Source organism: Oryzias melastigma, linkage group LG19 (assembly GCF_002922805.2).
Source record: "Oryzias melastigma strain HK-1 linkage group LG19, ASM292280v2, whole genome shotgun sequence".
In the NCBI taxonomy this organism is placed as follows: Eukaryota; Metazoa; Chordata; class Actinopteri; order Beloniformes; family Adrianichthyidae; genus Oryzias; species Oryzias melastigma.
Window position 1 is genome coordinate 4,247,654 of NC_050530.1, and position 15,120 is coordinate 4,262,773.

General features: G+C 44.4%; 1 protein-coding gene across 1 annotated transcript; it reads right to left on the reverse strand.

The window, feature by feature from the left end:
* Nucleotides 1-5,956: 5,956 nt before the first annotated feature.
* On the reverse strand, nucleotides 5,957-7,814 carry ifnphi3 (interferon phi 3). The gene is made up of 5 exons (XM_036217194.1): nucleotides 7,489-7,814; nucleotides 7,087-7,168; nucleotides 6,844-7,040; nucleotides 6,700-6,771; nucleotides 5,957-6,435 (listed from the first exon to the last, which is right to left on the reverse strand). The coding sequence occupies exons 1-5, from the start codon at nucleotides 7,615-7,617 to the stop codon at nucleotides 6,343-6,345; spliced, it is 573 nt and encodes a 190-aa protein (XP_036073087.1). The 5' UTR covers nucleotides 7,618-7,814; the 3' UTR covers nucleotides 5,957-6,342.
* Nucleotides 7,815-15,120: the final 7,306 nt, after the last annotated feature.

Sequence of the window (15,120 nt, forward strand, 5' to 3'; positions counted from 1 at the left end):
CCCCCCCCCCCCCAGGCCTAATTCGAACTTTCTCCCTGAGTTCTCCTCACTCCTCACTGCCCTTTCAGCTCTGTCACCCAACGTGATCCTGCTGGAGGACTTTAACATTTACATGGATATTACTAACCTCCCCCTCGCTAGAGATTTCGCATTACTCCTAGAGAGTTTTGGTTTTCTCCAGCATTCTAACTTCCCCACCCATATTAAAGGCCACACCCTGGACTTAATCTGCTGCTCTGGCCTGACACCCTCCAACTGTTCAGCCACCGATCTCTATATTTCTGATAATTTCCTAGTTTCTTTCACAGCTGCCCTCCCAATCTCCCCAGTTAAACTTCCCCGTCTCATTCATTTTCGCAATACAAAGGACATTGACATCTCCAGCCTCTCTTCCAGCATCTCCAACCTTGACCCCCTCATCTCCTCCTGACCATCAACCGTCTCCATCCCTCCCTCACCCCTCACTCAGCCTCCATCCTGGTCCACAGCCTCATCACCACCCGCCTTGACTACTGCAACTCCCTCATCTTTGGTCTTCCCAAGAAATCCATCCATAGACTTCAACTGGTTCACATCGTTGCAGCTCGGATCATATCCGGAACCCCACTTCACCACCACACCACCCCTGTTCTACAGCACCTGCACTGGCTCGCAGTCCAGTCACGCATCAACTTCAAAATCCTTCTGCACACCTTCAAGGCCATCCACAACCTCTCCCCTCCATACCTGTCTGGACTAATCAACATCCCCACACCTTCCCGCTCCCTGCGGTTTTCATCGTCCCTTCACCTGTCTGTTCCCCTGCCCCGCCTCTGCACCATGGGAGGCAGAGCCTTCAGCTGCTCTGCCTCCCAGACTTTGGAACTCTCTTCCCCCTGATCTCAGAAACCTGGACTCTCTAATGACCTTCAAATCACAACTCAAAACTTTCCTGTTCAGAGAAGCTCATTTATAGCATCTTCTGTTCTTTGTTTAATGCTGTCATACTTTAGTTTTTAACTTATTATTTTTACATGTGTGTTTTTAGCTGTTTCATTGTAAAGTGATCTTGAGAGCCGGAAAGGCGCTTTTAAATAAAATGTATTATTATTTATTATTATTAAACATTACTATGACTCAAGACACCGCCATATTTCTTATACAATTGGAGACCTTGTCAGGGTGAAGTCTCACCCCAAATCAGATGCCCAAGCTAATTTTACTGCAAAGTTAGCCCCCCTTTTTACTGGACCAAACCGAATCACAAAAAAAATGTCTGATGTGAACTACTACCTCACAATAGTGGACACTGGAGAGAAAACTGGAGTTTTTAACGTCACAAACATACTGCCATTCCATACATGGAACAAAGCTACAAAAGCCAAGCATGTTCAAATGATGCCACTGGAGGCACCACACTCTGATTTGCATAATGAAATGCCCCCTGACATTTGAAATCAGCAGTTGGACAATGGACAGACTGCTACTACTGTTACCTACAAAGGGTCTGTTAACAGAGATCCTGCTGACTCTGACCTTGTTGCCTCCCCTTACAACTTTGGACAGACTAGTGATGACTTGAGTCAAAACATAAACATTCATGGCAACCATCCAGGTAGATCTTTGACTACTTCTTCAGACTCATACAACCTCAAACCAAGACGTGTTCCCAGAGTTACCTCTGGATGGTGAGTCAACAAGTGGACCAGTCCTTATCACAACTCCAAGTTTGACCTGAAATAAGTTCCACATGACCCTTTTGCTGTTTTACATCTGTTTTGGCTTTGATTGTTTGAGTTTTACAGCATGGTCTACAGAATGGTCTTCACAATTGTCTACAGAATGGTCTACAGCAGGGGTACCCAAACTTTATCGCTCTAAGGGCCAAAATCTAATGGGATCCCGGTCCGCAGGCCAAATACAATATTTTTCACGTCATGAAAAAAAGGAGAAAATAAAAAACATATTTAAACATATTTATTTTGAGTCTGTATCCCTTAAGGTAACACAAATCAGTAAGAACAAAAAGTAGATTATATTTGTCTTTGAAACTTTTAAGTATATTACAACTGTAGAGTGGAAGCCCTGCGACTGGCGACCTGTCCAGGGTGAACCCCGCCTTCGCTCATCAGTTGCCGGATTAGGCTCCGGCAGCCCTACAACCCCGAAAGGGATAAAGCGGCCAAGACAATGGAAGGATGGATGGATGGAGTTTTGGAAAACCATAGAGTAGTAATGAGAAACGGGTAAGGGATTTTAACCCTTTAACACCTAAGCCTCGAAATGTCTGCCTGGACTTTTTTTTTGCTCGTTTTGACTATGAAAGGATCTAAAAATGTCCAAAAAAATGTGTGCTTTTGCTCCTTTTGCATGAAAACACTGATATTTTTGACATCTTTCATCATTTTACAATGTTTTCTATTTCATAAGAGTGTTGGACCAATCCAAATTGTGAAAAAAACAAAAACAAAATCAGAATGTGAGTTTTAGAATTTTTAGAGAGAAAAACAGTGCAAATTTACATTAACAACAAGTTTTGTTTGTTATAAGGTTAAATTTGTCCAGTATCAAACTGTTTACAACAAACAGTGCAGAAAATGTAAAATATCTACAGGTGTTTTTGGACACAGGGCAGTTCTGTCCTCTTTGGCTCCTCAAGGGTCTTGGTGATGCTGCCAGTGACAGTCACAAGTTCTAAACTTCCAGGGAGTTTCTGGACCTTTGTTGATGTGATGAGCAGCTTTGGTGTCTGACCACATCACCAGAACCTCCAGCATCCTCACATTTTCTCCTTTGGTTCGTCTTTGCTCCTCCAGCATCATCAGCTCCAGCTCACAGACTCTCACAGGACACTTAAAGAAAAATAGTTTTCATTTATTGTGAGATTTATTTTGCGAACAAACATCGATAGATATACTTATTTTATAAGGTAACTTATAATTTAGGAGTAAAAAACATAAGCTAACGCACATTTGAACATTTGAATGACATTTCTCTCACATAGTTTGTATTTCATTGTAAAACCTAGCTAGTAACTGCTTGATTCCTTCAGGAAAAAACACGAAAATGCAGTCCAATTAACAAACGTTACCTTTTCTCGGCAAAAATGACTCCTTCCGTAGCTCCTTCAGTCTCAAAATCTTCTCTGAACCTCTATGAAGGTTATATTTTCCACGATGGTTGTCTTTCAGACATTTTTCTTGTTGTTTCTGCCGTTATGAAAAGTCTTTTTGACCGCCCTGCTCTCTGCATCTCTCCACCTGGTAAACAAGGTAGCTTCGCACGGGCTTCTGGGTAAAATTACCGTAATGTTCAGGTATTGACAAGAAAGTGCAGAGAGCCCCCCCACCCAGAAGAGCAGCCCACCACAGCCCAGCAGCACTGAGCATCCACCCCGCCCCAGGTACGAACCAGGACCCCCCCAGGTACGAACCAGGGCCCCCCAAGGGTGAACACCCCCCACCCCAGTACCGAGACACCCAAGAGAAACAGAGGCCGCAAGGAGTGATGTAAACAAGGCCCGGCCAGGCACACCCACTGATGGAGGTAAGGAGAGGACTAGTTCTCGACAGCAAGGACCCCGCACCACGAGATCTGGACACCCCCAGGCTCCAATGTAGATTGATCCCCTGCTAGATCTTAAATCTCTGAGATCCCAGTCCCGGCGTGGGGAGGAGACCGCCGGGCCCAGGAGACCGGCACCCAAGAGACTACACCACCAGGCCGAGGTTCCCCGCACCCCCGCCAGGGATGGGGTAGGGGACAGAAGGTCAAAGGTCCCACCTTCCTTGTGTGATGCGTGCGTGTTTGCTTGTTAGAGTGTATGTTTGTGGTGTTAGAGGTGTGTGTACTAAAGGGGTGCGGTTAAAATTGGTGAGAAGGCCTTAACAGGGCACCTCCTGATTTCTCGCAGAGATGCCCCGTCACCCTCCCACCAGCGGCCCTACATGTCTATGGTGCGGTTAAAATTGGCGGGAAGGGCGCTGAGAGAACCCAAATTTGGCCCGCGGGCCCCACTTTGGGCACCCCTGGTCTGCAGCATAGTCTACAGCGTGGACTACAGAATGGTCTACAGCAATGTGCTTTAAACTCAGTCAGTCATCTGAAATGAATGAATGATGGAGGATTGATAAGGCCTCTCAATTTAGTGTCATCACAAACTCTGCCAAATCACTGATGCGAAACAGTGGGTGCTGTTTCGCTGTGGCGTCCCCGAAAGGGATAAGCCGAAGGTGAACTACTACTACTACAGTAGCTGTTAAAATCAAGTTAAGGAAAAAACTACCTCAACACATAAACAAAGTGTAAATGTCGGTGCTGTGTCATTGAACATGGCTTTGGACATGTCTATCATTTCTACTCTCTTCACTACTTTGAAGTTCTACCCAATCCCTTTGCCTCTCCTGCCATAGTGGGCGGGCTCAATTAAAGCCAATGAAGAGGCCAGCATGAGAGCGCGTGCTGCGCAACGCTCGAATGTCTGGCTGCATTTCACAGGAAACCAAAGAACCACTTTGGCACCGGAACCGAGTTACACGGCGCTGGACTGCTTTTAGTGCTCAATCTAATCGAGAGAATCCGGTTGATTTTCAAAAGAAAAGATTTTCGACTGAGAAAAAAAAAAAAAACAAGCTTATTTTTTCCTCCGCCGCCCGGTGGCAAGGGGTCCACGGACCGGTACCGCTCTGCAGCCCGGTGGTTGGGGACCACTGGTCTACATACAGCATGGTCTACAGAATTGTCTAGAGCATATTGCACACTATGGTTATATTATTCAAATTTTGTATAAAACAGTTCCACTCATAAGTAAAAGGATTTTCTTTTGAAACAGGCCTAGAGCTATTTTAGCTGGAGTGAAGTTACTGATCAATAAAATCACACATTAAAAAATCAAACCACAAGTCATCTTTATAACATTTTTTTCTGGCTCTTGATCCAGTTCTTGTCAGTGTAGAACTGTTAAATACAGTGGTGGACAAAAGTGTTGGTACCCCTCAGTTAAAGAAGGACAAACCCACAATTCTCACTGAAATCACTCAAAACTTACAAAAGTAACAATAAATAAAACACCTGTGATGTCAATTAAAGGACACACCTGAGTTAATCATGTCACTCTGGTCAAATAGTTTTCAATCTTTCATTGAGGTACCATCATTTTTGTCCAGGCCTGTTTCATTAGTTTGTTTTTTTAAATAATTATGTTAACCAACAATTCAGCATTGATGGCTGATTTTGATTGTTTAATTTTCAACATTGTTTTATTTATTTATTGTTACTTTTGTAAGTTTCAAGTGATTTCAGTGAGAATTGTGGGTTTGTCCTTCTTTAACTGAGGGGTACCAACACTTTTGTCCACCACTGTAGATGTTTGACAAGGAATCCATGATCCCCGTCATCTGTGAAACGTTCCCTCAGACCTGAAGCAGAACAATCCAATTAGAAAATCCTGAATATTAAACCAAACCTTGCAACGCAACATTTCTTCCACACTCAGCACAACTAGCTAGCTGTTTTGCTATCCTATTACCAATTACCTCATTTAAATAATCTTATTTAACATTTTAAAAAGAGATTTTACTCTATATGATTAAAAACTTTAATTAAAACGTAAAGCAGTTTGATAAGAATTTATTTCCAACATCATGTGAACCAAAATAAATCGTAGTGAAGACTCACCTGGACTCAACGTCCAGCCGGCACTTAATACTTCAAAGCCGATGCTAGAATTTCCCGCATTTCAAAACAAAATCAAAAAGGTTATAATAATTTTAGATAGTTGTGAACTCAGACTTGAAGACATAAGTTCTGCCAACTTGTGAAATAATGATTAAGCACTCAACTACTTTGGTTTGTTGGACTGTTTTAAATTAAAACTATTTTCAAATTTGGATGTCATAAAATCATTTTCAACCCCAAAATAAAACAGTGTGTATTTTCTTTTGACTGTTTTCAACAGTTTACTGACTCTTTACTGTTTTATTGATTTTTGGTCGGATGACTGTCGAGTGGTTGGATGTTTGTTTACTGACTGTTGTGAGGCTGTTTACAGTGTAGAGTAAGTTTCAAGCTCGGTTTTAAGATGCTTTATTTTCTTTGCAATTCAACCAAAAATTAAAAAAACACAAATATAAGTAAATAAAATATAATTTAAATAAATAGTAAAAAAATAATTTTAAATAAATAACAAATAAAGACAAATAAATAGCATTAGGTGAAAGTTCTTGTACTATTACGGTGTGCCACAATTTCTTTTACAGAAAACCTTTTAAGAACAGTAACAGCGAACAGAGCCCCACTGGAAAGCTCAGTGGGCGTGGCTTTAGACTGTCAGGAGGCGGTCTGGTCTGGTCATTGCATCTGTGGTTATTTGAAGCACTTTCGGTGTTGCTGCACGGAGGACTTCAGGACCCAGGACAGATCTCTCCTCAGCGCCTCCCAACCGCAGGGCGCACTGTCCTGCAAAGGCAGAGATGCTCCTTATCGTCTATGTTTCACCCCAGGAGGAACATTTCAAAAAAACACTTCTGCTAAACTCAGTTCTGACTCCACTTTCAACAGTAACAGCATTGAAACTACAGACTTTAAGGTTTACCATCACCCCAAGACTCCTGTCCCCATCCCAATACACAACTGCTCAGTCTTGTCAGGTAATAGATTGTCATAGTGTGTGTGTGGTTGTGTGTTTGTTTCTCGTGTCTTTGTCCGTGTACGTGTACACACCTGCTGCTCCACCACAGCAGTCACATTGCTGAAGTACGCCGTTAAAACCCCCGAGGTCTCTGTGGTGTTGAGCTGTGGACGGGCAGATGGGTGAACGACTGGGTCTCAGCAATGGGTCAGGTCAGGACCGGTTCTGTTACTTACACAGGGGTGCTCGTCTACCAGCCGGTACTGAAGGTTCAGGTAATGCTCCAGCTTCCGGTTGTTCCATGTGACTCCGCCTTCTCCTTCAGGTAAGTCATACTCGGCAAACATTGCTCCTGCTCCTTGCAGAAACTGGTACAGCACCACCAACGTCCTGCGACACTGCAAAGAGCCCAGAATCCTGCCATCAAAGCCCGCTCGGTGATGCATTCAAGAACCAGGAAAGGTCAGAGATTACCTGACTGCCCGAAGCAGCAGAGAGAGCGGAGTCGGGAAACCGCACCTGGCCTTTGACGGAAGAGCACTTGGCAGGAAAAGGCTCCCCCTGCAGGACAGCAGGAGGGTCAGAACATGAAGCCAGGGTGTGGGGGGACACCACCAATAGTAAACCCTGCAGTGTTTCCAGGTCAACACCAAGAGGGGGATCCAGAACCAGAACCACTGGTCTGAGGTCAGTCTGACATGGCTAACAATTCCCACCCGGGGGAGTCCGGCCCGTATGTGTGTGTCTGTGTGCATGTGTGTGTGTGTGCATGTGTGTCTGTGTGCATGTGTGTGTGTGTGCATGTGTGTGTGCATCGTCTGCCTGTGGTAAAGGTCATAGCCCCTCATGTCAGGTCAATATCCCGGTGGGTTTGGACTCACCAGCTCGTGCAGCAGGTGAACGCTGGTCTCAACCCACTTTCCCGGCAGCTTGCATGCTGGTCTGGACAGCAGCAGCATCTGAAGGCAGCAGAGCTGCAGCAGCATGAAGAGCAGCGAGGATGGCCTCATTCTCCGGGTCGGGTCCAGGATCCTGCAGCTGCTCAGGTCTTTTATACAGGTGATCCGTCAGCCTCAGACGAGCTCAGGTGATCTGAAGGAGAAGTATCCAATCAGTCAACAGAGCCATGAGTCTGAGTAAGTCATATAACCGCAGCAACAGAAACCTGGACCTAAACCAAGACCAGCTGAGTCACGCAGGTCTGTTCAGGTCCCGAGGAGTTCAGGTGAGTTTAGTCAAAAAGTCTTTGTGCTCAGACAGAGACCAAAAACCCACATCTGGGTTTGGTTCTTTCAGCACATCCTCGACAGACTCCCATCATACTATAGCAGCTATGTTCTAGAACGCACACTGAGCATGCTCCCTGGCATGCTGAGCCTTCCTGTTCAATTTCAAACCTGCTCTGCTTTAACAGAAAGTTCTGAGTAAGTCAGCAAACGAGTGTCGGTTCTGGACTTTGAAGCCCAAACTGAAACTGGAAATTACATCACAGGCGGACGGAGGTCTGCCACCTGCAAGTTCCTCTAGATTCCTTTGCGTCATGGTTCAAATTCAGTTCGTTGTTACAGCAAGCAGGACGGCAACGATTCCATGAGCAACCACACGATGACATCCAGAGGGCGAGAACGCCAGCGGCTCCTATTGGCTGCTGGAGCCAAATGGAACTTGATGTACAGCTCTAAATCAGGACCGCACTCTGGTTCAGTTCTAAATCAGGACAGCACTCTGGTTCAGTTCTAAATCAGGACAGCACTCTGGTTCAGTTCTGAATCAGGACCGCACTCTGGTTCAGTTCTGAATCAGGACCGCACTCTGGTTCAGTTCTAAATCAGGACAGCACTCTGGTTCAGTTCTAAATCAGGACAGCACTCTGGTTCAGTTCTAAATCAGGACAGCACTCTGGTTCAGTTCTAAATCAGGACCGCACTCTGGTTCAGTTCTGAATCAGGACCGCGCTCCGGTTCAGTCCTGAATCAGGACCGCGCTCTGGTTCCGCTCTGAATCAGGGCCGCGCTCTGGTTCAGTTCTGAATCCGGACCGCGCTCCGGTTCAGTTCAGGACCGCGCTCCGGTTCAGTTCTGAATCCGGACCGTGCTCCGGTTCAGTTCTGAATCCGGACCGCGCTCCGGTTCAGTTCAGGACCGCGCTCCGGTTCAGTTCTGAATCCGGACCGCGCTCCGGTTAAGTCCTGAATCAGGACCGCGCTCTGGTTCAGTTCTGAATCCGGACCGCGCTCCGGTTCAGTCCTGAATCAGGACCGCGCTCCGGTTCAGTTCTGAATCAGGACCGCGCTCTGGTTCCGCTCTGAATCAGGACCGCGCTCTGGTTCCGCTCTGAATCAGGACCACATGTCTGACACCAAGAACACACTGAGTCATTCTAATCACTGATTCCACAACCTCAGAAAACAAAACTCAAACCTGCAGCTTCTCTGAAGTTTGCGACTTCCGACATTACTGTGACGGGTCAGCCGAGCTGAGCTTGACAGAACCGGGCCTGAACATCCACCAACTTTAAAACTTCAGATTGGTCTTGATTCTGATTCTAAACCCTGGGATCACAGCTGTACCAAGTCTGTTTCTACGAGCTTCTGCCAAAGTTCTCTTTGGATTTTGAGTCCAAATAGCAGAAAGTTATATAAAAGACATTTTGACCCAAAATTAAGTCCTTTTTTTTAACAGCACATACACAACTGCACCTCGAGAAATACACTCCACTCACCAGGTCCTGAAGTGATACCTGCTGGTGCTGGTTCTGCTGGTCCTCTTCTGGCAGCTGTCGTTGTTCTGGAGAACAGAGCTCTCAGTGGCTCCTTAAATAAAGATGTGTGGTGGAAATAATGAAACCTAAGATGAAGCGCCATCGTTTTCAAGCTAAAATTCATCTGGAAATTTTCCTCTAGAGTCCCCTCCGCATTACAAAACCGCAGCAAACCCACACAGAACCACAATCTCACCACAGAAATCCAGTTCGTCTCTGGAGTACCTTCACAGGTAAAACCACAAAAGCTCCACTGAAGTCAGAGACACAAAACAAAACCTAAACAGCTCGAACAAACCAGAAACTCAACCTTTCAGCTGGATGTGAAAGATCAGCAAAGTAGAGGTTCACACATCTCCAGCAGCCCCGGTTCTTCCAGGAACATAACTGATCTGAAACGGGCCCAATCTAGAACTTTAACAGACTTCACACAGCAGACCAGCCTTTGAATTAAACTGATCAGCATCGACAAATCCTGATTATTACTGACTTCAGCTGGATAACAACCAGATCTGGTGATCCTGGTGGATGTCTTAACTCATGTGTTCATGTCTGTGTGCACGAAGAGGTGCTGGTCGGACTGGTGTGTGGCAGGAAGTCTGAAGCCCAATGAGGCGGTTGTTCTGTGATATTGTCCATATAAATAAAATTCAATTGAAAGTCTTCTATAGATCCTGTAAACCGGCATAGACTAAAACTCAATAAAGTTCAGCTTCTCTTTCTAAAGGGGTTTTTCAGCTGCAAACAAACCTGATTATCAGCTGCAGTCTGTGTTTCCATTTGCTGGACAGGAGAAGAACAAACAAACAGCCCTCGACTGACCGCATGTTGATCAGGAATCATGCAGTAACTGGGATTAGCTCTGTAATCCAGAAGAAATCATCTGAGATCATCTGCAGAAACATTATCAGACAAACCTGAAACTGCTTCTTTCTGACCCACCAGAGCCAGCAGGAACTCTTCAAGGAAACCTTGTGTTGGCACAAAAACACTTAAAGAGTGGACTCTTCGGGTCATTCTAACCTTTTCTTTCAGACTTTTGGATTGGATAACGTCTGGACACACAGACCAGATAACTGTAGAATCTACAGGTTGTGAAGGAAACTCATCAGACACTTTCCACTCAACCTTCTGAAGTTTTTGTTTGATCAAATAGATTATTTTAGGACACGTGGCTTTTTCCTCTCCCTGCTGTCAACTTACACTTTGTCCAATGGTAGTGCAGTTTGTATTTGTGTCAAGGTTTTCAGTGTAGACAATGTTTGTCAAGTATGTGTTTTTGTTGTATGTTTTGTCTAGTTTGTGTTCTTTCGTTTGTTTTCGTTTTTTTAATCACTATTTTTGCATTTTTTTTAAAAAGTTTGTGTAAGTATAATTTACAAGTTTCTTTGTGTAGTTCAATCAAACATTGGAGGCGGGGCCAGCGGGCACCACATGCTTTTACTGAAGCATCTGATTGGTCAGTTTACAGATTGAATAACTTGCGGTGAAGAAAAAAAATATATGATAAAAAAATAAGATTATAAAGAAGATGTTTAGAAGAAAGTATCATAGCAAGAATGATTGCTCTGAAAAATGAAATGACTGAGTAATAACTGTGTATTTCTCTATGGAAGTCTATGGGACTTTGGCTTCTTGAACCAAGTACTTCCTGTTTTGAGCACGTGGGGGGAGGGGTTGTCCATTGTTTCTACTGTCTATGGCTTTTACACACCTGGATGTGTGAAATTTGTTCTCTCCATTTGACCCCCACCCTGGGGACCCCCTCATTTACAGTTAACATGTGTTTAGTTTGAGTACAGTTTGACGTCTGTGCTGACTATAGTTTCTGTTTGTATTGGAGGAAACGTGAAGCTGAAACAGCTTCTTAGTTCTGTTATTAGACAAAAGAACTAAGCTACAAATACTACAGACAGTATGAACTTCATGGAGTCTGTGCACCGGTTCATGAAGTCCAGGCGGGTTTTAGTCCACCTTGGACGTCAAATTAAGCTATTGTCACTTCATATTTAGGGGGTCCACAGTAATACAAAAGCCCCCCCCCCTGTTTGGGAGTGGGTCTCATCATTGGAAACATCCAGACCAGGGACCGGCAACTCCTGGCCTCAAGGGCTGCATTCTTGCATGTTTCTCAACATATCCTGCTCTGGCATATTCTAATTGGCCGGACACACCTGAAGCAGGTAATCAGCCCGGATATCTGGAAATCATGCAGACACACCGTCCTCGAGACCTGGAGTCCCCATCCCTGATCCGGACCCAAAACGGATGCTTTCTGCTCTAGAACTGGATTGTGACTCTGAAGTCAACCGAAGGAAACTTGTGCCGTTCCGGATTTTTCCATTGTTCTGGTCTGGAATATGACAAAAGATTTCAGTGGAAACAGCTAAGTCACCTCATGGTGTGGACACAGCCGTGCACATGCATCTGTCAACAGCAAGCAAGCATGAGCTTCTCAAAGTGTGGGCGATGTCAGGAAGTGGGTTTACCCCTAAAAGCTTTAGGTTTAGGTTTACAGAAAAGATGAATAAGCAGAGAAGCATCGCTAAGCAGGAAGTGCTGTTAGACGGCGTTCAGCCTGATCAGAAGGGAGGGAAACAGCAGTTGGTGGAGAAACCAAGCAAGGAAAGTTCACCCAAGTTATCAGTTTCCACTTTGGGCTCAGCCCGGGTCAGAGTCATCGTTCTGTACCACAGCCCGTCTTCAGTCTGCTCATGTCACTTCTCCTCTTCTAATAAAACAGCTCCCCACAGATCAGCGAACCCACAACTGAAAGGTTTCATATCTGGTCTCTCTGATGACAGCAGGATTACCTCTGAAGTTCAGGTTTGTCTACAGAACCTGCAGTTCAAGGAGCAACCATTGACTTCTGCCATCTCAGAGACAAGCTTCTCATCCATCCGAGCTGTTTCAGAGCCTGACGGTCCCTCTGACTCGCTTCTCTTGCTCAAAGGTTTGCTCGTAAGTGACGTTTGTGGAGGTAAAGCCAAAGCCACCATACGTTTCATCCTGACAACCGGGGTGAAGGAGCTGCCTGTTAGTTGGAACGCACTCACGCTACTCAATGAAACACAAGTACTGGTTACATGGGAATCTCAAGGGCATTTTCTTACTGTTCCATAAGAAGATGTCAACATAAATCCTTTCTGCAAAGTGAAACTTGTAAATGAGGTAATAATCAATAAAGGACAATTGGAGAAAGGATTATGTATATGGGTCATAGGCATAAAAAATGTGCAAAACGGCATTTAGTGCAAAGAATCTGCAGATATATTGGAAGTGCCAAAAAAGGGGATGCAGGGTAATTATTGTGACTGAATGGGGTGGGGTCTAGGGGGGTTCTGTTCATGAGGGTAGAGTAAGTAAGAGATGGGGATGAATGGTGGGTAGGCGGTGGAGAGGGGAACCCGTGTTCAGCATCCCGGTGGTCTGGTGGATGCAGCTGTTGCTGAGTCTGGTGGTTTAGGGGCGAAAGCTAATGCACCTCCTATCCGAGGGGCGGAGGCCCTCGTACCTCCTCCCTCAGAGATGGAGGCTCCCGTTTAACCTTTCCCCCTCTTTGGGGTCCAGATGACTCCACCCACATACTGATGTGTGATTCTTTCCATGACAAATGTGGACAAAGGTGGACAGGATTTTATGTCTGTCATGGACATTAGTGAAACTCAAAAATCAATGATAAAAAAAGTTCAAAACACTGTCTTGTGGGTCCAGATGACCCCACTTTTAATGTAAACAAGCTAAGGAGAGCAGAAGGGTTACATCAATTTAAGCTTATTAGATCAATAATCGATTCACAAAAGATATAAATCGATTTAGCACACAAAGCTAAAGTCTGCCAGATGATGCTAATGCTCAATAGAATTTTCCATAGGATGGCCAATGGTAATGCTCAGTTGAACAAAAAACTATATTGCTAACTAAATAAGCATCTTTATTTATTTACAGACATTAATTTTCCAAACTCTTTTAAGAATTTTTTTTAAAGTACCTATTTATGGTCTAAAACTACGTTTTTTCCCTCATACTGTTGTCTTCTTCTTGAATGAAGAGTACTTCTATAGTGCAATCGCCACCTAGTGGCCAAACTGAAGGAGAAGCAGAACAATGTTTCCAATGTTGATGATCTGAACATTTTAGTCAGAACTTCTCCTTTAGAGAATCCATGTAACTCTGGATGATATTAACAATCATTATTTCACTGATACATTTACAATATATGAACTGGATCAGATTATTATAAGTATATTCAAATTAAATAATAGATTTTTAATGTATTTCTAAATAAATGTGTATAAATTTGTAAACTTAAATTGAATTGAATGGGTCTGTGACTGTGAGGCGCTTTGGACCCTCGAAGGAGGGTAGAAAGCGCTATACAAGGATACGCCATTTACCATTTGAATTAAAGAATCAAAAGAATTGGAAAAAAAATGGAATCAAATCAATTCAGGCTCTCGTGAATTGAATCAAATCGTTTCTGGAAATTATAACCGATACCCGGACCTACTCTCAATGGTTCCTCTGTAGAATATCGTCCTGATAGGTGGTGAAGCACTTGGCCTCTTCATTTTTTACAGATCTCAGGAATCTGGTGCTGCTCACTCTGTGCACAGCAGCACCGTTGATGGTCAGTGTCGAGTGTGGTCCTTCTGAAAGTACAGCTTGAGGAACCCCTGTTCTCAGAATGATGTTGCTCGAGACGCTCTGGGTTGTAGATGACACTCATCTTCATCCCTAATGGAGAAATGAAGCATCAATTAATGAAACCTAGAAGAATACCACCTAAAGGAGGCACAGCCCGGTGACTTCATGTGACAGTTCTGAGTGGGTTCTGTCGGGCATCTGATCTAAACCAAATCAATCATTGAAACCAGGATCAGAACTTTCATACCAGATCTGTCGTGGCCCGGTCGCCTTTGGTGTGTCAGCGGGAATTAGAATTCTGTGGGTGGAAGAAGAAAGACGTGCTTGTAGCAGAGAGAAGAAAGGCGGAACTGCTGGACTTAATGAAGAAACTTTGAATTCAGGGAAAATTCTTGATTTCATTAACATGACGGATAATAGAAATGCAGAAATCCTGTGTTTGAATCAGGAGATCCCAAATGCAGATCTGGAGGGCTGGTGTCCTGCATGTCTTCCAACCTACCTGTTATAGAAACTCCTTATTGGCTAAACACATCTTACCCAGCAGGAGGCTGGCCCTCGAGGCCAGGATCTGAACACCCCTGATTTAAATGAAAAAACATTAATAAGCAGGCTGCAATGGGTGAGGGAGGGTTAAGGTGAAGAAATGAAAGTAGTCACACCTGTTGGATCATGAACACCGCTAGATGTCTCATTCGGACAGTAAGACGCTGCACACCTCTCCGCTAGAATCAGGTGGATTTTAGCGCGGTGTTGGAACAGGTTACTGCGGTTACCGCCGTCAAAAACCACGTGATGGTACATTAGAAAGAGCGCACTGTCTTCACCTGCTTCACCTACTTCACCTGCTTCACCTACTTCACCTACTTCACCTACTTCACCTGCTTCACCTACTTCACCTGCTTCACCTGCTTCACCTACTTCACCTACTTCACCTACTTCACCTACTTCACCTGCCTCCATAAATGCATATTTTTGTAATAATAGAATAAATGTGTTTCCACTGATCTGCTCCTAAATCAGATGTCCTCGGATGTTTACAGGTGGACTTTGGCTTGTAATCTTCATGACCTCATTACTTCTGGAGATCTCCACTCTCTTTCTCC

Coding starts and splice junctions, on each gene's coding strand:
- ifnphi3 (XM_036217194.1), bottom strand. CDS start 7,617: ATGAGGCCATCCTCGCTGCTCTTCATGCTGCTGCAGCTCTGCTGCCTT. Junction 6,772..6,843: donor TGGTAGACGAGCACCCCTGT/GTAAGTAACAGA, acceptor GCCCGTCCACAG/CTCAACACCACAGAGACCTC. Junction 6,436..6,699: donor CTGCTGTGGTGGAGCAGCAG/GTGTGTACACGT, acceptor CTGCCTTTGCAG/GACAGTGCGCCCTGCGGTTG.